Below are 27,999 nucleotides of genomic sequence, written 5' to 3' on the forward strand. Positions count from 1 at the left end.
GAAGCAAGGCAAGAAAATACGGGTGACCCCAAGACTCTTGGGAACCACAGCACGGTAGCTTTGCCCGCCTAAATCCCTACGACCGAATGTGGAGGTTGTGAAAACTGAGCAAGAGTAAAACGTTTCTGGATGTGCAGATGCACAATGAATGTGAGCTGTTTCTGGTGTTACATTGCATGACTCCACCCCAGCCGGGATTCTGAATATGTACACTTTGCCTGTGTGTGTCCATCACCTCAGGAAATGCCGGCTGGAACACTGGCTCGGCTTTGAGGCTGTGGTGTGTTAGGGTTTGTAGTGTTTTTAGTGTAGATGCAAAGTTTTCTGCCCTTATTGAAATACAATGACTCGACTACAGTAAACAAGGCCTTGATGTTTTCATTGAAGCATTAAATCAGTATATCTTCATCTAGTGTTGTATTAGAATTTAAAAATTGCTGTTTGAGTTACTGACTTGACTTTCCTTTAAAAAAATAAAGTCACTCAGTGATTTTGACTTGGGATTAGGGCAAAATTTCCAACAATTTCTGAAATGGCCCTAAACATCCTTCTGCCTTTTTGTACTGTATATTTTTGTGAGGCAGTGTGCTCAAAATTGATGATTATAAAATCAAAATATCAACCAAACTCTGAAAAATGTCAAAGATGTTCTGTGTCCTGTATACCAAATATTCAACCAGGACCTGCTTTTTACATAAAAATAAATATGTCCAATCTATCTCATTAGTATGTGTATTTGCTGTCACCTTTAATAAGAGGTAAAATTATATGTAAAAAAAGGAATTGTTTTAAAATAAATTTCATTATGACAGCAAACATTTTATTTATTTACCTGTTTTATGTACTTATTCATTAGGGTAAATTTGGATATTAATTGGAAGGTAAAAAGGAGTCACAAGTAGAAAAAGTTAAGAAGTCCTGGTTTAGCCTTGTGGTGGTGGCACACACCTTTAGTCCCAACACTCGGGAAGTAGAGGCAGGCTGATCTCTGTGAATTCGAAGCCATCCTGGTCTACAGAGTGAGTCCCAGGACAGCCAGGGCTATTACACAGAGAAACCCTGTCTCGGAAAAAAACAAAACAAAAACCGAACACACAAAGATGTCATAGGAAAGAAGCTGGGCCTCCATGCTAGCAATCATATTAAAAACATCCCTGGGTTCTCTGGCCAGCCAGTCCTGCTAAATCAATGAGCTCCAGGCTCAATGAGAGACCCTGGCTCAAAACTCAGGTGGAGACAGACTAGGGAATATACCCAACATCAACTTCTGCCTTCTATGTACACACACACACACACACACACACACACACACACAGCTGTATAAGTTCAGTACAGACAATTTTTTCCAAAATATCTCCAGTCCTGCTTGGCTGAATCTACAGATGGTATGGACAGAGCCTGAGTGGCTCAACAGCCCCTCTGCCTTCTGCTTCAGAAATTTCTAGATAAGGGCAGATACAAACTGGTGTTAGGTTTTGAGATGCTAAAATCATTAACATGAGCAAACTGGTGTGAGGGCACTAGTTAAAAAAAAGAAGAAAGGAAAAGAAAAGAAGAAAAAGGAAAGAAAAAAAGAAAAGAAAGGCTCCACACTACATGTTGATGTTCCTGGCCCATGACAGCCACAAGATGGCAGGCCTTTATTCTTTTTCAGATTTTCTTTTCCTTTTTTCCTCTGTTTCTCTCTCCCTCTCTTTCTTTTTATTTTAAAAGAAGTAACCCTTTATTGACATGTTCCTTCTACAAAACCAGTGGAGTTGGTTGTTTTGGAAGCATTGGTCAGAGATCAAATCCCATATCTTTACCTGACTCCTCAGACTCTCCCTTGGCTCCAGTCTGGCTGGGGCTGCAGCAGCAGCAGCAGCAGCAGCAGCAGCAGAAGCAATCAGGCGGCAGCTGCAAATGCAGATGCATCAGCCCACAAGGCTTTGACCTTTCCAAATAGGAAGGTCTACTAAGTTTTCATAGATGAAGCCAGGCCTAGCATGTGCCTGTGTATGCTCAGGCCAGAGGAGTCAGGGGACTTCAGATGTCAGTCCTGGAAGCTGTCCACCTTGTTTTATGAGACAGGGTCTCTGTTGAGGCTGGCTGCTCACTATGGCCACTGATCTTTAGAGACCATGTGGCTTCATCTTCTTAACACAGGCGTTATAAGCACATGCCACCATGCCTGGATTTCACCTTCTGTTCTTTAGGACTTACTGTCCAGGGGCTGCCAATGTAGCTCAGTTAGTAGAGCATTCTCTTAACATGAATGAGGTCCCGAATTCTATATCTACCACTGGGGGAAAAAACATGCATGGTGGTTCATATACATATAATCCTATCACTCAGGAGATAGATGTGTGAGGATCAGAGGTTCAAGACTAGTCTGGACAACAGGAGAGCCGCTACTCATGTTTAGTTTCTATGTTGATAGTCTGTGTTACTGTTTGCTTGGGGACAGAGTCTTGCTATGTAGCCCAGGCTGGTCTTGAACTCCCAATCCTCTTGCCTGAGCCTCCACACCCCTGGCTTATGGCACATCTTAAAAGCAAACCAGTCCTCGGGATCCTGCCTGCCCCCACACCAGCGGCTGCAGGGTTTGGATCCAGGTTACTCTTCCCCCACACACGAGTCTTCTGCACCCAGCCCAGGAGCCAGATGACCGGCAGCGCTTTGAACCAAAGCCACTCTTTAATAATAACCCACAAGTTTAATGTTCATATCTCGAGGGTTGTAAATAATTTAAAAGTTATTTTTGCCTTCCGCCCCGCCTCTGCTTCTGTGTGGAAGCGCAGACATGGCTGGTGCCTCAGGACACGGTCTCTCCATAAATGATGGTTCCCCCTTCCTTTCCCCTTGCTGGCAGCAATACTCAGATGTAATATAGTCTTTGTTCAGAGACCATTTGCCAACTCTTTGGCAACCTATGAACCCACCATTGTTCACTTTTACAACAAGTTTCACCTTTAGAAAAGCACGGCACTGCACATATTTCCTTTGAACATGAAAGTAAATGAAATTTGCTTTGAGAATTTCATAAGCCCTCTGACACAAGGGCATGCCACAAAAAAGCAGGCTGCTCTGTGCACACAGTGCAGAGGAGAATAAAAGGGAAATTTGGCAAATAGCCCCTACCTGGAAACACAGTTTATATTAATGCACATTGGTCTTTTGTGGGGAGGAAAATGCACATAAACCTCAGTAATGTGCAACAGTTCGGGTTTTTATATTTGTTTTCAGGATAAAATATAATCATATACCTTAAGTCAAACAAGAAAAAACTCATTAAGAAAAGAGTAATCTTATTCACTGGCTTCGTGGGGCTTTTATATTTTGTCTTAGTCACCAGACTCTTTAATCCTAATTTTAACAATGACAGTGTGGAGGGGAATCGGCACAGGATTTGCAGCCATGGGCTCCAAGCGTTAGTTCTGGTAACCCCACACTATCAGTTTTTGCCTCCCAGAACTCTGTTGTCTTCGGGTGTAAGCACAAGATAACGAGCTTGTCCTATTCCCTGTGGAAAAGAGAGTAACACATCCCCATACCCTCAAGACATCTAAATCCCAATCTCCAGAAGGCATGGATGCCTGAATGTGTGATGGTACAAACTGGCCCCTCAAGTCCTAGAATGAAAGGCAGCCTCACTGATATCTCAACTGTAGCCTAGTGAAACCCGAGTCAGATTCCTGACCGACAGAACTGGAAGATAATAAACTGGCATTGCTTAGGTCACTAAGTGGGTGGCAGCCTAACTTTCTGAGGTACTAAGTGAGTTTACAGCCACACCACTAATAGTTTTGTTCTAGAAGCTGCTTTCTTAGAGCGAGGATCTTCATTTCACCATCCATGTGCCATCTTGGTAAACTGAGAATTACCCAATTCGTAATCCTGATTCCATTGAGATTAAACAACTTTCTTCTCCCCCAATATCTCTTTTTCCTCCCATTTTACTATGAGCAGCGAGAAGAATCAAGGCCTTGCCTTCAACCCCGTGCTCAGAGTTCCCCTTGGCTAAATATGCAAGCTCTGTTGTCATAACTTCTACTTCCCAGTAACTGGAGGCTACACCCGCTACACTTTCTGCTCCCACATGGATGACAGGAATTCCTGTCATCCACGAAAAGCCAAGAGTGGTTTTCCCAAAGAGTCTTCAGAAAGGAATATGCCCTTTCTGACCCACTAGCTTCGATCTGAGTAGACCTGTGCTGAACTCTGTCCCTCAGAACTGTAAGAAAAAAAAATATGTCGTATTAAGCCACTACGTTTCTGGCAACTTGTTACAGCAGCTGTAAGAATGAATATGATGATCACTCGTAGGATTTCTATGAAGACTGACTCAAGAATGTTTATGAAATCTCTGTGAAGTAGGCATGTATATGTCTGTAGGTGGTGCCTGTCTGTGATCCCCACACTCGGGAGTTAAGGACAGGAGGATCAGAAGTTCAAGGTTATCCTCCGGTACATAGAGAGTTTGAAGCCAGCCTGGGCTATATAATCATGATCCAGTCTCATGAAAACAAAACAAAAAATTCTGTGCCACTCAAAAGTGAGGTATAACTCTGCCATGAGCTAAGGCTCATGCTCCCTGAGTATGAACTCTGGCAGTGGTAGAAGGAGGTAGTAAGAGGACCCATGTGGCCACGTGGCAGGACAAATGCACTTAGGTTGAGGTGCGCTCCCTTCCATGCTCCCACGTCAACCTGACAACCTTTTTATACGCATTTAGTTACTTATTTATTGTGGGTGGTGATGGGTGCATTCCAGAGTGTGTGCGTAGAGATTAGAGGAAAACTGGCAAGAGCTGGTTCTCTCCTTTTACTGGGTGGACTCCAGAAATTGAACCCCAGCTGGAGAACCTTTCCAGCACAGTGCTCGTCAGCCTCAGTTGTGATGAGCTGTGATGTACTTGTTTGAATCTCTAAAGCCTACCACAGTCACGGCATGCAGCAGGTACTTGGTGTTTAATGAATGAGAGACAACCACATGAATGAGAATGTGAGAGAGATCTGGCTATGACATGTGTCACCCCATTGATCACTAGGATTGGTTGATCTGGCTTGCTAAGCATGTGTCCCCTTCCTCCCTCTATGGGCATCCTTTCTTTAGCTGTGTGTCTAGCTGAAGAGGAGGACCTCTCCTGACAGAGAAGAATCAGTCTTCAAGGCTGTGAGAGCAGCTGTCCTCCCCTGCTGGGACCTCCACACAAGCTCAGAGAGTCTGGATGAGCAGGAGCTGGTGGGAAATGAACCCTGATGAATCCTCCAGGCTAGATGCTCACATTACTGTTTCACATCCATCTTTTGTCCCGAGTTGTTCTTCTAATGGATACTTCATGAACACTAGTGATTTTACTGCGTTTCTTCTGGGGTTGGGGAGATTTGTTTAATTAAACCAAGTGGGGGAATCCTGCATTTTCTATCTCCCTCTTTGCAGAGTGAACATGTCTCGATCATCATTAGTTCTGAAAAGTTCTTTGGTAGAGAAAACAATTTTGTTCACACTACTATCACAAAAGAAGATACGCTTGGGAAACTTTTGCCAGCCATGATGTAGGCAGAGGTGTGAGGCCATGCTGAGGATATTCTAAAACTCTAATGAGCATTAGACACTCCAGAAGAGTTTGTTACAACTCAGACGGAATTATGGACCCACCCTGGGTATTCTGATCTCATGGGTCTGGGTCAGGCCCCAGAAACTTACACTTCTAAGGAGTGTCTAAATGGTCCAGATAGCCCTGGTCCAGGATCTCATGTTAGGAGGCACTGCAGTGGAATATTCAATGGGCTCTATGCTCCCCAGGCAGCCTGTGAGACATCACTACAATTCATACCCCCTCCGCGGGGAAGGTAACCTTGAGGACCTAAGTTAAGACTAAAAATGTGAAGATTGCCCTCTTCTTTGTGAACTATGAGGTTGTTACTTTTGAGTTTAAGAAGGGAGTGTAAACACAAAGTCTACACAAGTGTTAAACCAAGGCCACTAGTGCTTCAAGAAGCAAGAGAAAAAGACTGCTGTGTCAAATCCTTATTGGGGTGTGTGGCAGGAGCTGTGAGAAGGGAGATTGGGGACAATGTGGATGAGGATGTCAGAGGAGGAACATCTGGAGCTGCTGGACAAAGGAACAGGTATCTCCAGGCAGAAAAGGGACTATCCAGGGGTCTGAGTACGGGCCAGGTTTTTCTGGAGGCACACTGTCCCTTAGATATACAATAATCACACTTCCTGGTGCTCAACACTTGTGCTCCATCCACTTTTCTTAACTTTCCTGCCACACTGTCTTCCTAAAGAGACTCAGGACTGGGAAGTGGTATGCAATAGCCTGGGTGTTGAAGAAATGACTAGGTAGAGCAGATGCCTTTCCTGCTAAGTGGACTCTGGGTCCTAAGAGCCACCAAAGACCAGTAGTCAAATGCAACCACCCTGTGGGACACGTTGTGCTGTGTTTCTGCAGAGGGCCTGGACTGAGCAGGAACTGTGCCCTAGGGTTGCTTCTGCGAGCAGTCCCTTTGGAACTGCATAGGATTTCTCCCAGAGCTTAATGTGGCTCCTCCATCAGAGGCCTCCACTGAAGCCCTCCACTACGATCCTTCGCCATCACAGATGTGATCATGATGGCCCCTATAGAGAACACCTCAGCAGCGTTCCTAGGCTCTTTGGGAAAAGGCAAAAATCTAAATATAGAGTCCTCTCTAGCTCAAAAGCCGGCACCAACCCCCAAAATTTCTCACATTCAAAACAAGGGCTTGGGGGGGGGGGTAACTCAGTAAGTGAAGTGCTTGAAGACTTGAGTTGATCCCCCAAAGCCACATAAAAACAGCCAGACATGGGGGGCAGGGGCTGTACTTGGGATCCCAGCACTGGGGAAGCATAGAGAGGCTGACCCCTGGTGCCACTCGCTAGCCAGCCTAATTTAACTGGTCAGTTCCATGCCAGTGAGAGATCTTACTGAAAAAAAAAAGAAAAAGAAAAAAGAAAAAGAAAAAGAAAAAGCTATCTAGGGCTGGGCAGTGGTGGCGCACGCCTTAACCCCAGCACTCGGGAGGCAGAGCCAGGCAGATATCTGTGAGTTAGAGGCCAGCCTGGTCTACAGAATGAGATCAAGACAGGCACAAAACTACACAGAGAAACCCTGTCTCAAAAAAAAAAAAAAAAAAAAAAAAAAAAAAAAAAAAAGCTATCTAGGGAATGACCTCTGAGGTTGACCTTTGACCTTCACAAGCATGCATACATGTGCACCTGAACACATGCATGCACACCCTTAAACAGTCAAACAAGCAGCGTTTTAGTCATTTAGGGCTGGCTTGCTTGCCTACCTGTGGCATTACACCCAGTACCCTCTGGCCATTGACGAGACAGAGTCTTATGTTGTAGACGCCGGGCTGCCACTGCCCTTCATACTTCCCTAGTCCAGGGGCACCTCAGCGTGTTGTGGCGTTCTGTCAGCAAGAGCACTCCCGGTCCCTCTGCTTCGGGCGTTACTGTGCCCTCCTCCCCTCTAGATCGCAGCCCGCCCTTCCAGAACAATGTGAGCAGTGCTGTGAGGACTCCCCATCATACTGTGCTCAAGCACTGCCCATTCAGATTTCTCCCTTGTGGTCCTGTGTCGGCCTTGATCAGCCCCTCTCACTGCCTAGAACTCACCATCAGGTTTATGCATTCTGGCCTCTCGTCTGGGCAGCTCAGGATTTCTTAGTTTCACCTCCAAGGAAACCCCTGTCCCTCGAGACTAAAGGGAATGACCACATCACTCCCACTTACAGCTCCTGGTGAGACTGATTCCTTTGCGTCAGTTGGGTAAATTACCCGGATATAAATTTCTAGGATTAATTTCCCAGAGTCATCTGATGATTATGTCCCTTCCCACTAAATTGCAATCTCTGAGACTTTGGGCCTCACATCAACTTTCCTCCCCACCATAACCCCATGTCTGGCACCAAGTTGACTCTCAGCAAATAAACACTTATATATGGGGGGAAAAAACAAAGAATGAAATTGCTTGATAAAGATCACGTTGATGGAAAATTTTCCAGGTTCTTATGAAAAACATATGGACTTTTCTACCCAGGAAAGTCAACATGTTGCCCGGCTAGAGTCAGGCCAGATCAACACATTGGTGCTGGCCTCTGTTTATTTCTTTGTGATACTCACGTAGTTCCTGGTACATTAGTGAACCGGCTTCCTAGTGCCCTTCACCAGCTACTCCACACCAGATCCATCTTTCCTTTCCTTTTCTTTCTTTATTTTATTTTATCACTTTTGAGATGAGCTCTCATTATGTTGTCCAAGGTGGCCTCAAACTCTTTGACTTAGTGATCTTTCTGCTTTCTGCCCTGGAGTATCTCAGAGTCCATGTGCCTGCCACTGCACCCAGACAAACAACCTTTCCAACTGACTCACAAATCCGACCACTTCAGCCCCAGTTCAGTCATCCTGACAGGAGAGGCCCACGTTTCAAAAGATCATTTTATCTCTGTTGAGAAACGTATGACTTTGCTTCCATTTTTCATATTTGTTAGTGTGTAAGTTAAAAGCTCTGTTTAACCGGAAATCACAATGGTAGTGAAGAGGTTACCACCGATAGATGATTGCTATGCTGTGTGAAATATCATCACTCTGTCTGATATCCTTTGTCACCAGCTTGATTGATGTGCTGAAAACGGTATGCATGTGTGTGAGTCCTGGAGTGGTGCTCAGTGGTACTTACTGAGTTCAGTGGCCAGAAGGAGGCGAAAAGGTCAGGCAGCTGGGTGCAAACTCATGTGGTTTATTACTGAGTCCATGCAAGATGGAAAGGACCATCCCCTTAAACACACACACACACGCACACGCACACGCACACGCACACGCACACGCACACGCACACACGCACGCACGCACACACACGCACGCACGTACACACGAAAACCAAAAACACACAGGGAAGCAAGGGAAAGAGAGGCACGTGTACAGCTAGCGAGTCCCCCCTTCAATAAGCATTTCCTGAGCTTCCTATCTACTTCAGGCAGACTGGTCCATCCCGCTCCCTCCACTTCATGGAACTTTCCCTGCCCAGAACATGACCTTTCAGGAAGTGACTAAAAATCATCAAAAGCCACAAAGGCAGCACCCATGAAAACATCAGTACCAAAGGCGTGCCCGCAGTCCTGGCCCTGCGATGAGGAGTACTCCAGGCAGCCGGCTCTCTCTTCCAGGGGTGGGCAGGGTGCCCCTCCGTTCAGCGGCTCCTGCTGCACTGAACGCCTGCGCACACGCGTGGTGGGCTGGCACTGACCGGCACAGCCGCTCCAGGGACTCCACTCTCCCACGAAGCAAGGGCGAGCTGGAAAACAGAAAGAGAGCGCGCTCACCTGAGTAAACCCAGCCTGTCAGGTTGTTCCTGCCCACGCAAACGGCAGAGTCTGTCTAGCTTGTGTAAACTTCATAAACTCAGCCATGACCCGTATCTGGGAGCACAGCAAGTCCCAGAGACATGAACTCTACCCACCCTGATGGCTAACTGATAATCAGGTACTTCTGAGGAGGTCCAGGATCCTCAGGGTTGGCCAGGAACGCATCCCAGGCAAATTGCTACAGGCTTACAAAACTCTTCTCTCCTCTCCTCTCCTCTCCTCTCCTCTCCTCTCCTCTCCTCTCCTCTCCTCTCCTCTCCTCTCCTCTCCTCTCCTCTCCTCTCCTCTCCTCTCCTCTCCTCTCCTCCCCTCCCCTCCCCTCCCCTCCCCTCCCCTCCCCTCCCCTCCCCTCCCCTCCCCTCCCCTCCCCTCCCCTCCCCTCCCCTCCCCTCCCCTCCCCTCCCCTCTCTCTCTCTTTCTTTTTTTGTCCTTAATAGTAACCTTTATCCCTAACCCTGATCATAACATGAGTTTCATTCTGGATTATATTTTCATCTGTACATATTTGTGGAAGACAATGTGCTATTTCAATATATGTATACAATGTGTAATGGTCAGAGTAGTCATTGGTAAATCAACTTTCAAACTAGTAGCCGTTCTGGTTAATAGCCACAATCACCCAGCAGTGCTACATAACATTAGGAGTGATTTCTCCTAACTGTATCACTATACCTGTAGCCATCCTTTCTCCATCCCTTCTTCCTCCCTCCCCAGAACATTATTAACAGTCATATACATTCACTGTAGAAAACAGGGAAATAATTATAAAAATAAGAAATGTACCTTACCTACCAATAATCCCAGTACTTACTGGCCAGTCCTTGTAGAAAATGTAATAACAACAATAATGTGACTCAACAGTAATAAAAACAAAATAGACACACAGAGCTGCGGGATAGAAAAAGGACCCTGCTGTAAGGCCACCTCACTACAGCCACCTGGTTTTTTTTTTTTAAACAAAGAAGGCAAAAGTACACATTGGAGAAAAGATAACTGCCAGGTCCAAAAGCTCCCCCTCCTGCCCCCCCCCCAAAAAAAAATGGCAGTGCTGGTGACAGTGTCCTAACCAGAAGGACTCGATGGGTAAACAGAAGGGGTGTTATTGGGTAAACAAGCCTAAATGTTTCTGTTCACCAGGAACCACCCATAACCTTCCCCCAAAGGTCAACCGCCCCTGGCAAGGGCACCCAGTCCTGGATCAATTACGACAGGCTGTGTCAGGGCAGATCCCCACCCTGCTGGCTGTCACACAAAATCTGCTTGCATTGCCACCATTTTGCTCTGTAAATGATTCTGGAAAAATTAGACATCTCCATACAGAAGTATGAAACCAGATCCTTATCTCTCATCCTGAATAAAAATCAATTCCAAGAGGACCAAAGACCTCAGTGGTGTCCCTGAAACTCTGAAACTGCTACAAGACAAAGTAGTGAGTGTGCCCAGAAATATGGGTACACACAAGAACTTTCTGAATAGGACTCCAGGAAACAAGGCCAAAACTTGACAAAGTGAGATCTCACGACATTTAAGAGCTTCTGTACTGCAAAAGAAACTGTTAACAGAGCGAAGAGGCAGCCTACAAAACAGGAGACAATCTTTGCCAACGATACTTCTGACAGAACTTCTGCCTAGAAAACTAAACATCAAGATAACAAACAACAGCACTAGGAACGGTCCATGCACAATCCACCAACGCTAGGAACGGTCCATGCGCCTTCATTAGAACAATCCACCATTGCTAGGAATGGTCCATGCACCATCCACCATCGCTAAGAACCGTCTATGCACCATCTGCCCTCATTAGGAGTCAGAGGAGATGAAAGACGAATTTGTTTTCATCAGCCAGCTTTCCTCTGCCTTTCTATCCCCTTTCCCCCATTTTGTTTACCTTTGCACAACCACCCCAATTAAATAATGCTCTGGATCTTGGGCAAAATAAATAAATATAAATAAAGTGGTTTCTAAAATTGAAGAGTTCTCGAAAGAAGCACAAATAACGAATAAATACTTTTAAAAGTGTTCAGCATCCCCAGCTGCCAGGGAAATGCAAATTAAAAATACTTTGAGATTTCATCATACCCCGGTAAGAATGGCTGCTATCAAGGAAACAAATGACTGCACTTGCTGGCAAGATTTCAAGGGAAGGGCAGCCCTTATCACTGTTGTCACTCAGGGTAAACGGGTAGAGCCACTATGGAAATCAGTGTGGAGGTTCCTTCAAAAGTCTAAAAATAGAACAGCCCTTTTATCCAGCTGCACCACTCCAGGCTGCCTCCAGTTCCTAAGCTAGAGCACACATTCCCTCTGGACCTCTCTCTTGTTTTGTGTTGTTAAAACAGAGTCTCTCTACATAGCCCTGGCTGTCTTGGAACTTACTTTGCAAACAAAGCTGGCCCCGAACCCACAGAGATCTGCCTGCCTCTGCCTCCCAAGCACTGTGATTAAAGGCATGTGCCACCACACCGCTGGCCCACCTGAGCCTCTGTAATCACCGCATGATAGATGTGTCCCTGAGCTAGATGCCAAAACTTTCTTTTTTACAAACAAGACCCCCTTTCTCTATTGCTCTCATACTCAAGTCCGTAGTCCTTTTTACATATAATCCCTCTTTCTTTTGAAAACTTCTGACCCTTCACACATGACAACTTCTTTGTTTCCCAGTGTATGCTAGTTGATAAGTCATGGTTTGGGGAGGACATATTTGGTAACACACATCTTATCCCTAGTATGAAAAGTGCACACACTCCAAAGTTCAACATTTTTTATACTATGTTAAAGCATCCTCCATTTGCTATCTAAAATCCCATTGGTATCCCAGGTCAACCACCTTCAGGCACAAGATGAGCGGTGTTGGTCTTCACTCCCGTATCCACCACAGACAGACCCTTTGGGAAATCAGAAACATGTCATCACTTCTTGTTCTGCTCATCTCTGATGACCCCTCTCCATTTGAACAATGTGTCTAAAGGAGGAAACTCCATAGATGCCATATTGATGGCCTCATCATTGTGACTTAGATATTGAGCAATCTGTGGACCATTTAAAATTGTATTCCAGTCCTTTGCCATTTTTGAACTGAGTTTTTAGCTTTCTGTTGTCACGGAGTTGTAGATGAATAGTAACTCCTCGTCAAATGGATCCTTTTCATGTATTTTCCTCTATCCCTGTGGTCTGTCTTTGTTCTTTCTTGACGGTGTCTTTTCATGCAAAGAGAGAAAATGGTTTTGTAATCCAGTGAAGATGGACTCACCTATTTTTGTTGCTGCTGTGGCCTGTGCTTTGGGTTCAGTACTGGGGTGTATTTTGACATGCAACTTCAACATCCTGAAAATTTTCCCAATGATTTCTCCTACAAGTTTACAGCTTGTTAGGTCTTTTAGTATTTGTCTGTGGAAATAAACATCCATCTTTGTTCATTTGCATCTGGATATCCAATTTTCCCAGCACCACTTGAAGAGACCATCCTTTCTCTTTCTCATCACCTTAGCATACTGGTCAAAAGTTCTTTGACTAGTAGCCAGGTGTGGTGGCACACACCTACCATCCCAGCACTTGAAGGCTGAAGCAGGGGGATTGAGAATTCCTGGTCATTCTTGGTTAGATAGGTAGAAACCGCTGAAACAAGTTTCACTATCTAGTGGTGTGGGTATGATCAAACGGAGCAGCCTAGATCATGTGAATCTAGGAATGAGAGAGAGCAACTCTCCAGAAGTCCCTCTGAAGAGACTCCCAGGCTGGTAACTGGTTATGAAGGCTGCCTCTGCCCCTCATTCTTTCTTTACCTCCCTTCCTTCCCAGACTTCCGCAGTCTAGTGGTCCTTCCATGTGTTGAACTTGAACAGCACTTAATATGTGGATTTTAAAATGCATTTATTTCAAATTTTAAATTTTGAACAATACCCTAACACAAAACTTGGCGTGTTATTATCTTGGAATTTAGTAATGTGGTCTTGAGTTTGACTTTAGTCGAATATTAAGAGATGACACCGTAGGGTATTTTCTGATAGAATTTAGCCTCTCAGGAATTCTTTAGATCTGTGTCTCATGCCCAGCATTTGTTTGATTGGTTTGGTACTATGATTGAAGTCTTCAGGAGTCACAGAATCACTGTGTCAACTAAGGTGTTTTATTTTTGTTGTTGTTGTTGTTGTTTGTTTGTTTGTTTGTTTTTTGTCTAAGATTTGTCCTTGACAAAAAAGTTGTTTGCTATTTTTCCAATCTGACTTTCAAATAAATCCCCATAAAGAGCTGAGTGCCAGGGTGAGTCTCAGATACTCAAGAGCTGAGACAGCAGAATCACTTGAGCTCAGGAATTCATCCATAGCCTGGGCAGAGTTGATTGCAGTCCATCTCAAAAGTAAATAAATAGATATATAAAATAAAAGTCTCATAAAGACACACAGAAGTTCTAGGTTCCAAGACCATGTCTCCATAGCTTCATTCTAAGACAAAATGGAAGAGGAGTTGAAATATAATTATATGAATAAAAATGTGTTCCTTATGATTTTGTGCTAGAAGATTAGTCTGGGATATTTATTTGTCTTCCACAGGAAGTTCTAATCTTGATTCTCTTGTGAACTTTTGATTGAGTTGGAATTCACTGTAGACCACAAGAGATCATTGGTCCCAGAGATTAGAAGTACAGGAACTTCTGACAGATTTATTACAGGTCATTTATTAGAGTTGCATGACATGCATTTCCTTCTGAACTATTTCATTAACAGCCCTGCCCATTTCCCACTAAACTTATCTTTACAGACAACATGCTAGAATATTCTTTCTTCACATCTGTTTTTACCAGCTGCTAGTGGGGTCTGTCACTGTGTTACCTGATAAGATGATACATAATGGCCCTGGACTCCATGCTGGTCAACTGCTTAACAGCTAGGACTTGATGACATCACCCCATTCCCTTTTGAGGAAGGAAGCCTAGATTTAATGGGTACAGGAAATTTGGTGACATCTTTCTCTTCTTTGTTTAAACTCAAGCCAATATTCAGGTTGGGTTTCTCCAGAAGCAGCCTGTGGGGTGTGGACTTGAATGCAAGGCCTTGATTTGGAAAGTTGAGTCCACCAAACACCATGAGGGAGCAGAGGAGAACAGACACAGGATACACATCTATGTTCCTACTGTTGGCCCAGCACACCTCTGGCTCTCTCCTCACTGGAGAGTGAGGGTGATGGACCGTCCAGAGAGTGAGGAACAATGCAGTTCTTCTTACGGTTAGTTGGCCCCAGATATCCCTACCTCCAGGCATAGAATGACCAACAGAAAAGTAGTTATACTGGACACAAGGATAAGGTACATTTTTACATGTTCTGATAGGGACAGCCAGTCATATCCAAGTTCAATTGCATTACTGTTTGGTTTTTGTTGTTGTTGTTGTTTTAAGACAGGGTCTCACCATTCAGTCCCAGCTTGCCTGGAATTCGTTATGCAGACCATGCTGTTCTTGAACTCTAAGAGATTTGTCCATGTGCTGAGATTCAAGGTGTGGGTTGCCACATCTGGTTTCTCTTTTGTTTTTTTTGCTTTTTGTTTTTTGTTGTTGTTTGTTTTTTGTTGGAAGAAGTTTAGTTCCCCTCCCTCCCTCCCTCCCTCCCTCCCTCCCTCTCTCTTTGCTTTTTTTGAGAGTTTCTTTGTGCAACAGCCCTGGCTGTCCTGGAACTCACTCTGTAGACCAGGCTGGCCTCGAACTCACAGAGGAGGTTTAAGTTTCTTTTCTGTGGCTGTGATAGAATACCATGACCAAAAGCAAGTTAAAGAAGAAAGGATTTATTTGGCTTATGGTTTCCGACTTAGAGAGTCCATCACGGCAGGAAGGCGTGGCACAGCTGCGGAAAGACCACGTCTCAACTGCACACAGCAAACAGGGGCCATGTCTCAACTGCACACAGCAAACAGAGACCACGTCTCAACCCACACAGCAAACAGGGGCCACGTCTCAACTGCACACAGCAAACAGGGACCACGTCTCAACTGCACACAGCAACAGGGTCCACGTCTCGACCGCACCCAGCAAACAGGGTCCACGTCTCAACCGTACACAGCAAACAGAGACCACGTCTCAACTGCACACAGCAAACAGGGGCCACGTCTCAACCCACACAGCAAAGAGAGACCACGTCTCAACTGCACACAGCAAACAGGGGCCACGTCTCAACTGCACACAGCAAACAGGGGCCACGTCTCAACTGCACACAGCAAACAGGGGCCACATCTCAACCCACACAGCAAACAGAGACCACGTCTCAACTGCACACAGCAAACAGGGGCCACGTCTCAACTGCACACAGCAAACAGGGTCCACGTCTCAACTGCACACAGCAAACAGGGACCACGTCTCAACTGCACACAGCAAACAGGGACCACGTCTCAACTGTACACAGCAACAGGGGCCACGTCTCAACCGCACCCAGCAAACAGGGTCCACGTCTCAACTGCACACAGCAAACAGGGACCACGTCTCAACTGCACACAGCAAACAGAGTTGGAGCAAGAAGATAGGTGGAGCTGTAAACCTCCAATGCCTGTCCCCAGTAAGAGTTTCTCCAGCAAGGCTCCTCCACATCCTAAAGCTTCTATAACCTCTTCTAAACAGTGTCTCAAATACACAAGCCTATGGGGGACATTTCTGTTCAAGCCACCCTCATTTCATATGAGATGAAATCCAAACTCCTTACCGCACCCACGCATGCACGCATGCACGCATGCACGCACCCAGCTTTAACTACACTGCCTCTTAATTTCCTGAGCACAGCAAGCCTCTAGGGCCTCTACCCACATTTTCACTTGGTTTTGAGTTTCTTCCTGTCCTGAGTATGGCTAAGCACTGCTCATCCTGAAGTCTCAGAAAAAAACTGATTCCCCTTTAGAGTCCTTTTCTCTCTGTGTCTTAAAGTTCAGGAGATCTGGCCCCTGCTGGCAGCCATGAGTTTTAATCCTTTCTAGTCCGTTTACTTCTCTTGACAGTACCTCTGTTGGGGAATATTTGAGCACACTGTGAATTACAAGTTTGCATTTGTGTTAATTAAATAAAATTAACCTAGGATCAGGAGGCTAGGTTAGCAACTAGTTGACAGAAAGCAATCATAGAGCATCAGAGGGCACCTGGTAGAGATGGGGAGACACACCGGAAGTAGTAGGGAGGGATTTTGAGTGGCACTTTTTTTTTTTTTGGCAGAATGGTGTGCTTTTGGGAGACGCCAGCAATGAGAGAAGGTCAGCTAGTTGCTACTCAGCCTCTCTGAGCTAGCAGGTTTTCACCCCAGCTTTTGAATCTTGAGTCTTATTCATAAATAGAATGGTAAAGATTTAGTTAAAGCTACTTTTAGCAGCAATGACAGAGCCAGTGCCTGAAGGAAGAGAATTTCTGCCAGGCTGCAGCCTGAGCGGCCCGGCCACTGCCAGAGAAGCAGGCCAGTAAGGGCAGAGTTGCAGTTGCTGGCTGAAATAGCAGTGGATTAAAGTGAGACGCTGTGCAGAGGATAAAACAACATAACTCATCTTGAAAATAACGAGATCCTTCCATTTTTATCATCTGTGGCTTGAAATGATATTTCCTTTTACTTGATCCCAATTTTCCTGACTTGGAGGTTTCAGCATATAGTGAAAAATGTTTCCTGCCTATGTCCCTCATGGTCTTTCTCTTTCTGTATGTCTCCTGCCTGCTCAGTGTGGACTTTTCCTGTGGAGTACCCAGTTCTGGGTCTGTCTTTCTGTGGAGAAGACACCTCCCATCTTGGGTTACCATGGTCTTTCTCTAAGTTAACCATAGCTCTTTGAGTCATGTCAAATGACTGTTCTTGGTCTCTAGGTTTCTGTGGTGATATTTTGTGTACGATCTAACAAATAAAGCTTGCCTGAAGATCAGAGAAGCAGAGCAGCCACTAGTTAGCCATAGAGGCCAGGCAGGGGTGGCACATACTTTAATCCCAGCACTTGGGATCTCATGCCTTTGCTCACAGTACTTGGGAGGCACACACACCTTTAATCCCAGCACTAGGGAAGTTAAGACAGGAAGTGATATGGCTGGGCACAGAAAGGAATATAAGGTGGGAGGAGACAGGAGCTTGGTCCTTTTCAGCTGAGGATTCCTGAAGGTAAGAAGTCTTTCTAGTGACTGCTGCTCTGCTTCTCTGATCTTTCAGTTGATATCTGACTCTGAGTTTTTATTAATAAGACCAGTTAGGATTAATTCTACAGGCTCCCAAGGGAAAATTTTTTTTAACTTGTTGTTTGGTTGGTTATGTTTTGAGACAAGGCCTCATTGTACAGTCAAGATGACCTCAAACTCATCATCTCGCTCAAACTGGTCTAAAATGGCAATCCTCCTCCTTCAGCCTCCTGAGTGCTAGGATTACAAGTATGAACCACCAAGATGTCTTCAAAATTAATTTAATTTTTTTCCCAGTGAGGTGTTTAGTATATGTCTGTGATTCCAGCACTTTGGAGTTGGCGGTAGAAAGGTCAGAAGTTTATGGGCAACCTTCAGGTACACAGTGAATTCAAAGCCATCATGGGCTACATGACATCCTATCTAAAAAAAAAAAAAAAAAAAAAAAAAAAAAAACCTAATGTTTTTCCTGATGATGCTCTCTCAAGGAAGCACACACCACCACTACATCACAAAGCAAACTGCCAGCGAGAGGAGAGTCCTTCATTTTATCAGTACCCCTGAGGTCTTTCTCTGGCGCAGCATCTTGATCTCGTCCTTAGGCAGCAGTCTCGCCTGGGTTCATCGCGCAGACACGGCACTCCTCTGTCACCCACCCTGCCTGCTGGCTCTCTGCCATCTGAAAGTCAAAGGCTTGTGCTTCCTTCCTCACGTCAAGTTCAGATATCCTAATATCCCCGTGGAGTACTCTCCCTGCACACATTACAGCAGTACCATATTTGTTCACAGCTACAGCACACACGGGCAGGCACATCTCATGGTGCCTGCCATCTTCCTTTTCCTTTCTAGGCATGTACATCCCTTTCTGGGCAGCCTTGTCAAAGCCTTTCTGAGACTGGGATGAAACCGCATTGCCCAGGGGACTGTTGGTACCTCAAAAAAACTCAGTTTCTGTTGTTCTGTTTTGTTTTCCTCTTCTAATAAGTGTCGTTTTCCTCCACCGGCTTTAAAAAGGTCTTTTGAGACATCAGGTGGACTGTTTATAAAACTGTAGCAAAACAATGGAATGAGCTACTTTGTTAAACAAGCAGGATTTTAGAGAGCCTGTACACCCAAGTGGGGGGAAAGTGAATACAAACAAGAAAGATAAAGATGTCTTCTTCTGGGTAGCATTTCTAGGAGAACGGCATTCTTGTATGTACTTCCGGCCCCCCACCTTTTCCGCAATGCTGGGGAACACACCCAGAGCCTCATACACACTAGGGCAGGGCTCTGACACCAAGCTACATCTACAGTCCTACAGTACATCTCCAGAAATAGATTTCCATTTCTGTACTTTCCAAATTCCTCTCAATAGATATATATTCTACAGTCCAAGAAAAAAAATCCTTTCTTTTTTGCTCTCTCTCTCTCTCTCTCTCTCTCTCTCTCTCTCTCTCTCTCTCTCTCTCTCTCTCTCTGTGTGTGTGTGTTTGTGTGTGTGTGTGTGTGTATGTGTGTGTGTGTGTGTGTGTGTGTGTGTGTGTGTGTGTGTGTGTGTGTTAGCACAGAGAGACACACAGACAGGAGGTCTCACTATGTATCTCTGGCTGGTCTTCAGTTTGCTATATAGAACAGACAGGCCTCGTACAGAGATCAGCTTGCCCCTGCCTCCCAGTGCTGGGACTAAAGGCCTGCATCACGGTGCCTGTCAGGAACATTTATAAAAGAAATAGGAATATGCTCCAGTAGCAGTACTTTGCGAAGCCATGGCTAACACCCAGGTGTGCTGAGCACACTCACTCTCTTGAGACGGTGAATTGGATCATCATGTGAACATGAAGAGAGCTTTGTGTGGCTGAGTTGTAGAGCCTGCTCTTAGCATGGATGGGCTTGGGGGTTCAGCCTCAGCACCGGAATTGAGGCTGATGAATGTAGAGGAATAACAAATATCAGGACACAGAACCCCACAAAGAGCACAGAGTGAGCTGCCAGGACACTCACACTCCACCAGTGTCTGTTTGGGTCTCACCCTGCCAAGTACGCAGCTTCCCGGAAACTCTTACCTTTTAGAGGCAGCACAACAGAACGTTTAAAAGCTGTGGGCTCTGGAGCCAGACTTTGTGGGTTCAAATCCTGCTTCATCACCCGTGAGCGGTGGTCCCTCGGGCAGTTATCTAACCTTTCTATGTTATCTTGTTGGTTAAATGAGACGAAATGAAGTGTAACTTTCAGCAGGTTGTGATGCCAATAGAGAGACCATAGCCGGAAAGTAGTTGTGCTGGGGGTAGGAGTGTGTGTGTGTGTGTGTGTGTGTGTGTGTGTGTGTGTGTGTGTGTGTGTGTAGTGCTGACCCAGGGTAAATGCAGCCTGAGTGTTAACAACATCCCCCTCCTTGACTCTTGGCCTCCACTGCTAAGTCCAGGCTCCTCTCAGACTGTGCTGTCTCTTGTAAAGCTCCGGCTTTCTCAGTCTTCGTGATCTGAGCCATCCTTCTTCTTGACTGGATGGAAGCCCATGTTTGTATGCACAGTGTCCCTTTTCCCACTAGATTTCGGGCAGTTTGTTTCCTGGACTTCCTGGAGATCCAGGAGAAGACACAGGGGCTACTCAGTTTTTGCCCTGTCCTGCGTGAGTTACTAATTGCTATGCATATCTCTACCTTTTCCCTAGCTTGCTGGGAAGGATGCAGTACAGCCCTCTGTTTCTGTGGTCTTAGCATGAAGTCCGTAGGAACCTGAGTTAGCAACTTGGGAGTGGCACTGGGCAAACAGCACTTCCACTAAGTTATTCCAGGTGGAGTGTGTGGGGACTGGGTCTGTCTGCTCTCCTGCTGGTTTAGATATGTCCAATGGAGATTGTTTTGTTTTGCTGGTGGTTTTGGGTTTTTTGTTTGTTTGTTTTTCGTTACATTTTGCTTTGTTTTGGGGTGGGTGCAGGGTTTCTCTGTGTAGCCCTGTCTTTCCTGGAACTCGCTCTGTAGACCAGGCTGGGCTCAAACTCGGAGATCCACCTGCCTCTGCCTCCCAAGTGCTGGGATCAAAGGTGTGTATCATCACCACCCGGCAACTGTTTTGTTTTTTTGTTTGTTTGTTTTGTTTTGTTTACTTATTTTTTCTTTGTAGGAAATAAAGAGACTTATGATATATTATTGGTATTAAACCCATACCATCACCAAAATGCTACCTTTTGAAATAATTCATCTCAGTATGGATTTCTTTGGCAACTCAGTAATTCTATAGGTGCAATAACATCTTTATTTTATTTTATTTTACTTTGCCCAGTAAAGATGTTTCTTCCATCTAAGGGTCTCCAGGGTTAAAATAGTTTTAATTTTTACATAAGAGGAAAAAGAAACCTTTCAACTTTGAAAAATGAAACTTTTCAACTTAGATAAAGAAATGCCAATATTCCATCTCTTTGTGACACCTCCCCCAAATGTGATACCAGGATGGAGGAATCAGGATGCTTAGTCATACTGATGCAGTTACAGTTTTCATCACCTTGGACACACTGTCAGACCAAAGGGCTTCAGAAAGCAAGGCTAGGGAGCATAACTTTGGGCAGGAAGAGACTGTGAAAGGTTGGATGGTTCTGAGTACTGAGGAACTTGGGACTCTAGGCTACTGGAATTTGCTGTATTCAGGAATGTGTATGGAGTCACCAGAAATTCCATGAAAAGAGATGGCTGGCAGCAACCTGAGGTCAGAAAGCCCTGTGTTTCCAGCCTTCACTGTACCCTCATTCAGGTGAACTTGGGTGCTGGGAATCCTTGCATACCTCAGCTTTGGCATTTGTAAAATGGTAACGCAGGGTAGCCACATTTTTTCTAACATTCCTGAGTCGGATGAGTTTCAGCCTTTAGGACTTCTCTGATCTTATGTAGATGTACGTAAGATAAACTTCAACACATATACTTTATTTGGGTGTCTTCTCTCCTCAGGATCTGGGGTAGATTTTTGTAAAAAGAGAAAAATAAATTGTGGTGCTGGTGATCAAACTCGAGACCTGCTCATACTAGGCAAGGGCTCTACCATCAAATGACACCCAGGGAATGTAATTTTGAAAGAATTTACTCACATTGGTCTCAGATTTATTCTGTGGACTAGGTAGGCCTTGGATTTCTGATCCTCCTGTTTCAGCCTCCTGTGTGCTGGAGGATTTAAATGTTTGCCACCACGTCTGGGTAGACACATGACTCAATATTAACAATTAGAAATAACTATGCTATGTACTCCTGAAATTAGTGTAGAAATGTTTAATTAACTGAAATATCCAGCAGTGCCCAGTGTAGCCAAGAGCTGATGATGGGCTAGCTGGATACCTAAGAGCCTGCCGCATACCAAGTTCTGGGCTTCTTAGGTATTACCTTCTAGTAACCACTTGCCAGTCCCCTGTCATAGTCTTGCCGTTTTCCTTTTCCACAAGAGATACTTTGAGCTCCAAGAGACGGGCATACACTCTCCAAAGTTGTAAGGCCAGTAGATGGCAGGGTAAAGGTTAAACCCAGGATTCTTTGAGTCTAAGCACAAAATCATGGCATTATGGCTCTTTCAGATGGGAAGAGATCACCAGTAAATAATAAATACTTGGAGGGAAAATTCCTGAGAATAGAGGCATTCTGCCAAAGAGTTGCTCTCACAGGCAGTTTCAAGCAGCAAATTTAGCTCTGGCCAGTGGAGGCAGGCCCAACAATCCTGACCTACTGTAAGTCGGCTTGCCCAGGGCTGAGGAGGCTGGGCCTCTCAGCTCCACCCTGCCCTTGGCTCTCATCCTTAGCTGTAATGCATCAGCAGGCTCCGTCTCACCAAGTGGCCAGCTTCCAATGGCCTCTATTTCCTCCTTCTCTTCACAAGAAACTTCAGACTAGAGCATGTACCAGCAAGTGGCCTTGCTGGTCTCAAGTAAGCTTCTCTTTAGTCTGCAAGTCCTCTGTTGACCCCTAGGGAAGTACATTTAGGACTCTTGGATGGGCTTTGGAATTCCACCACACACCATTCCCTTTGCTGGTGTTAGTTCCTCCATTTCCGTGATTTGCTTTAGAGTTCTTCACGAGATGGTAAACTCACTTAATCTCCTGAATTTATCCAATAAACCCCAGTCCTAAATAATTGATTTTACTATTTCTACATCCCAGGCTAAAACAAGGGTGTTTCATTTCTTTGTGGCCACATAAAGACGGGGCAGCTGGGGGTTGGGAAGTGAATCAGCCTAGCACTGCCAGGTCTCTTAGAAACCAATTACTGCCAGGTGTGGAAGCACACACCTTTAACCCAGCACTTGGGAGGCAGAGGCAGGAAGATCTCTGTGAGTTCGAGGCCAGCCTCTTTTACATAGGAAGTTCTAGGACAGCAGGAACTACATAGAGAGACCCTGCCTCAAAAACCAAAGGAAAGAAGGAAAGAAGGAAATTCCTCTCACTATGCTCCCCTCCACTCCCCATCCCTCTGGAGATCCTGATCTCTATATCCGGCTGTGTCCACACTCGGCCATGTTCACTCTGTTAGCTTTAGGGCCTGGCAGAGGCATCCTGATCCCCACAGGCCACTGGGCAGAGATGCCATGAGGCTTCCTACAGGTCTTCGAAGTGTTTCTTCCAGATTACCTTGAAATTGTCCCCTCCTCCCACCTAGTTTCACTGTCCAGGATCTCAGTTACCCACTGTTTGAAAGTATTAAGTGGAAAATTCTGGAAACAGTAAAGTTTCCCTTGTATGTAGTTCCAAATAATGTGAGGAAATCTCACACTGCTCTGCCACTGTGTTCCAGAACGTGACTCATCCCTCTGTCCGTCACGTCAATGCTGTGCACACTGCCTGCCCGTCAGCCACGTCAGTTATCAGATCCACTGTGGCAATCAATATCACCACAATTAATTAATAATGGGCCTTTATTTCACTTAAATAGAGCCACGAAGTGCAAAAGTAAAAATACCAAAGAAGTGTTAGAACACAAAACATGAATGGACAAATGAACCCTGGTACTGTATAACAGGGCACACAGGAAAAAGCAAAACAAATCAGGGTGTTAGGTATCCCTGGTCATCGTGGAAAGTGTAAGAGGGGATTTGCTCTACTGTCATGTGTGGTTTCGTGTGTGTTTCTGGGTACACAGTGACTTCCTGGGGAGTAGAGACTGCATGCATCTTCAGTGCCGTCCATCTTTGTGTTTACCACAAACCTAGGCTACGGAACTTCATCATTAATACATAGGTAACCCCGCTGCGGAAGAGTGATTAGGCCAGAACCAAATTCTGGTTAGGAGGTGTTGCTGCGTTATTCGAGTAGCTGAGACACACAGTTTAGGGTGCTGTCAGGGGTGGGGACACATGGTTCAGGGTCACTACATATCCTGAGTAATTGATATTTCCAGCTTTCTTTAGTCTGAGGCAAGATGTCCTGGAACAGGGGGGAAAAACTTATGAAAAAGGGCATCCCTATTCACAGGTAAACAATTAGTTCTCAGTCAGTAAATCTTTCAGGTTTTTGGCTGTGCTTTTCCAGCATCAGACCGGGGTGACTGGCCTGCCTGGGGGCTGACAGACTCTTAGCAAATAGGAAAGAGAGGTCTTGTCCCTACTGGACCCTGTGGTCCTCTCCCCAGAAGATGCTGAAGACTTGAGTGACGGAGTTCCAGTGTGATAATCACAGCTGCTTTTGTTTTCAGAGCTGATTTCTCCGGCACAGTTTGTTTTTCAGGATTATGTTCCCCATTTCTTCCTTTACCTTTAAATTCAGTTAAACCACTGTTGTTGACTGAACCCTACAAAGGGGTAAAGATCGGAGATGCTATGGGAAATTTAAACGAGGAGAGGCCTCACTGCAAAGGAAAGCTGGTGGATGAAAACACGACAGAGACCCGAGGCCGGGAAATCTTAAGGATAGCTCTGGAGAGCACAGAAAACCTCACGGGAAGCAGCTGTGGTCCACATTGGAGCCCACCAAGAAACACAACCTCAGACCTCTGAGAACTTTAAGTTCCCCCGTCCCCACCAAGGGCAAGCTTAGCACGAAGTGGGCTAGTCACACCTGTCCTCATCACCATTTCCATCCGCAAGCTTTCTCTATGAGGTTGACAGAAAAAGTGTAGGGAAGGCTGGCCCGGAGGAGACACGCCCCTGAAAACAGTCCTTCCTTCCAGGCCCCAGGTGACTCTCTCTATGCAGCTGGAGTTCTTGAGTCACAGAAGCCATCCCTAGAGGTGGCCCACAAATGTCCAAGAGGGGTGCTTCGGAGATGTTAGATGAAGAGGACTAGGAAACCTAGGGATAGCGCTGGGGGTCCTGGGACTAGGGAGGCTGAGACCGTACTGGACTAGATGCAACCAGAAGGCTCCCGGCTCCTAGCGGTCCTGCGCCCTGACCTCTGCCTGCTGGCTGGGGTTACAGGGCTGGCGGCCCCTCCCCGGGCCCAGCCACCCACCTGGGCACGCCCTGGCGTAGTCGAAGCAGCAGTCCCCGGTGAGACGGCAGGCTTGATCGCAGAAGCACGTTCCGTAGACCCTGTCCAGTCTCCAGCCGCGGGCGAAGCAGGCTGGGTCCCGGCCAGGGCAGCAGCGCCCGGCCTCTGCGCAGCCAGCCAGGGCCCCGGGCCACAGCCGTGCCAGCGCGCACAGCACCATCCACAGGGTCCTCATGGCCAGAGCTGCTGCGGCACCTGCGACCCGACCCAGCCTGAGCCTCCGGCCAGCGCTCCGCTCCTCCGACAGCCGCAGCCCCCGCCCCTGGCCCTCCGCCCTTCCGCACCGCCCCTCGGCCGGGCCGCCCTGGCTGCTCGCCCGGCGGGCTCTGGGCGGGTGGCGCTCCGGCCCAGGTGGGACGAGCCTCTCCTCCCGGCCGCCAGCCCGCCCCGGAGAGTCGCCAAGCAGGTGCTCGCACATCCCGCCCCGTCGGTCACTTTTCCAGGCACCAAACTTAACGTTTGGGGGATGCGGTAGCCAGTGCGTGTTTGCACCCGAAAGCCGTCGTCAGATAAACGGCGCTCAGGTGCACCCGGGCACCCCAGCTCGGGGATTTTCCCAAACCACCGCTTCGACAACTCTCGCAGGCTATGTCGGGCACACAGGAGCCAGGGACATCTTTCTGCAGCATTTATAGTGGCGTTTTCTCTCCCAGGAAAATGCTACTTTGCTTCACTTAAGGGACAAATAAATGAATATGAAGGAAATGATGAAGCAGAAACTGTGCCCTGCTTTCTATGAAAGCTTACTTCTCAAAGGGAATCCTCACCAATAACGTTTTTAAAAATAATTTTCACTCTGAAGTGTTTATCTAACTTTGGAGGTTTTTGTTTGTTTGCTTGCTCGCTTGTACTTGTGGTGCTGAGGATGGAACTCAGACCCTGTCCAACACAAGGCCCTACCACTGAGCTGTATCACGCCCCCAACTTAGCTCTGGCTGTCCTGGAAATTACTATGTAGATCTGACTGGCCTCGAACTCACAGAGATCCACTTGCCTCTGCCTCTCAAGTGCTGGAATTAAAGGTATATGGCTCCGCCCCCGACTTTTTATATGCGTGTTCTTTCTTTTCTCTAAATATATTAAATTTTCTATACTTTATTCTTTATTCATCGAAATTTATTCCAGAGGTCCCACTTTTCCTTTGTGATCTTAAATCATTTAATTAGTATAGTTTTTGGAAAGAAACATTTTCTATATCTGAGAACTTAAGAAACCAAATTAAATTCAGAGTCTAATTTCTCCCTTCATACACGGTCTTCTCAAAGTGGACTTTCTCATTGGAGAGAAAAGCATTGAAAGTAAAAATTTTAAACTTTACTACAAAAGTGATAAAGCAATTTAGTAGCCAAATATAAAAATTAGGCTTGTCAGGAAATGGAAAAAAATAACTACATTGTAAGCGCTGTATCTGATCAACCCTAATCTGAGATTACTTTGACCAGTGTAGAAAACAGTTTTCTTTGATTGTCCAAAGAAAATATACTCTAAAGTATTAAAAAAGAAAATCTTTCTTTGTGAGTTTATACAAATAAGTTCTCAGTATTGGAAAACTTTTTTTTATTTTCCTTTCTGGCAGGTCTCTCTTCCTTTTGCAGTTTAAAGAAATAATATGCATTTCTTTGTGTTTTTAGTTCTTGATAGTTGGGGCTAAATAGGGTTGATCTTGCCAACAGATCACACCCTCTGCTCTCCCCCTGTGGCAGGTTTTATTAGCAGTTTTGTAGCAACACATTCATGTAATTTATCTTTGAGCCTTCTCTAGTCTGTCTTCTCTGTGGGACGCCTCTGGGCAGATGCTTCTGCAATGCCATAAGAGCCTGGAAGAGTGCCAGGAAGGTGTAAAAAGCAAACAACCCACTGACTAGTTCCTTTTCCAGAGGAAAACTGAAATGAAATGGTAACAGGAAAGAGGAGGTGAAAAGCGGAGCTGGGAGATGGCGGAGCGGAGGTTAAGAGTGCTTGCCACTCTTCAGAGGACCCAGGTCGGGTTCTCAGCACTCAGACACCCTCTTCTGGCCACAGAGGACACATACACACACACATACACACACACACACAGAGAGAGAGAGAGAGAGAGAGAGAGAGAGAGAGAGAGAGAGAGAGAGAGAGAGAGAGAGAATAAACAGAGAAGCAAAAAGCATAATATCAAATGCTTGCTCAAATACCACATCTTTACTCCCTTTCCCAGTGGGCCCAGGCAAAAGCAAAAGTCGAAAGGAAGAGGCTAGAAATGGGCCGGAGCTGCCGTGCGGGGTCAGAGCACTTGTCTGTCATGCATGAGGCCGTGGGTCCTACTGTCAGTGCACAACCCCGCACGCTTAGCATTCTTCACACTGGAGATGTGAACTTAGCATTCACACTGGAGATGTGAACTTAGCATTCACACTGGAGATGTGAACTTAGCATTCACACTGGAGATGTGAACTTAGCATTCACACTGGAGATGTGAACTTAGCATTCACACTGGAGATGTGAACTTAGCATTCACACTGGAGATGTGAACGTAGAAAGGACTTGGGTCTGGCTTGGGTGCTGCCATCCCTGACAATCACCTCAGCATCCTCATCTTACCCAGAACACTAACCTGCCTACAGGAAATCCCGTGACGGGTGCAAAGTGGGTGCTAAGTATCTACTGGTGACTCCGTCCACCCCTGCCCTACTTTCAGGCTAAAGACAAGCCAAAGACAAATGTAGCTTTATTAGTGTGCAACACCCAGGAAAGCCCAAAGCTTAAAATGTTCAAAAGGAAGAAAACCACAAATAAATGATCAATACTTAAAGCAAGCAAAGCGGAGCTTATCTCTGGTAACACTCAAAGAAGCTCACAGCCTTGAAGGCATCAGGTAAGCCTTCTCTAGGAAGCCACAGCCCACACAACAGCAAGGGGGGGGTAATGACATTTAAAGCAAAACTGTTCACATTCTCACTGGAAACTGCATGCAGTCAGACATAATAGTGACTGACTTTGTTCTCCATGCTGTGTTGCTGTGTGTGCAGGTCAAGGACAGAAATCACCCTGACCATCATCTGGATGAACAGGAAGTAATCAAGTGCAACTTCCTGTC

The 27,999-nt window shown here is 45.8% G+C and overlaps 1 protein-coding gene across 1 annotated transcript in view; it reads right to left on the minus strand.

Annotated features, from left to right (window-relative positions):
• Sbspon (somatomedin B and thrombospondin type 1 domain containing) overlaps window positions 1-25,191 on the minus strand; it is a 33,760-nt gene extending 8,569 nt beyond the window's left edge. Inside the window, exons 1-2 of the mRNA XM_006974710.4 lie at window positions 24,894-25,191; window positions 9,113-9,307 (exon numbers count right to left, since the gene is read on the minus strand). Coding sequence (XP_006974772.2) covers window positions 9,113-9,307; window positions 24,894-25,107 — 409 coding nt within the window. The 5' untranslated portion in view covers window positions 25,108-25,191. The remainder of the gene's footprint in view (window positions 1-9,112; window positions 9,308-24,893) is intronic.
• Between the last annotated feature and the right edge of the window lie 2,808 nt (window positions 25,192-27,999).

Source organism: Peromyscus maniculatus, chromosome 2 (genome assembly GCF_049852395.1).
Source record: "Peromyscus maniculatus bairdii isolate BWxNUB_F1_BW_parent chromosome 2, HU_Pman_BW_mat_3.1, whole genome shotgun sequence".
NCBI lineage: Eukaryota > Metazoa > Chordata > Mammalia > Rodentia > Cricetidae > Peromyscus > Peromyscus maniculatus.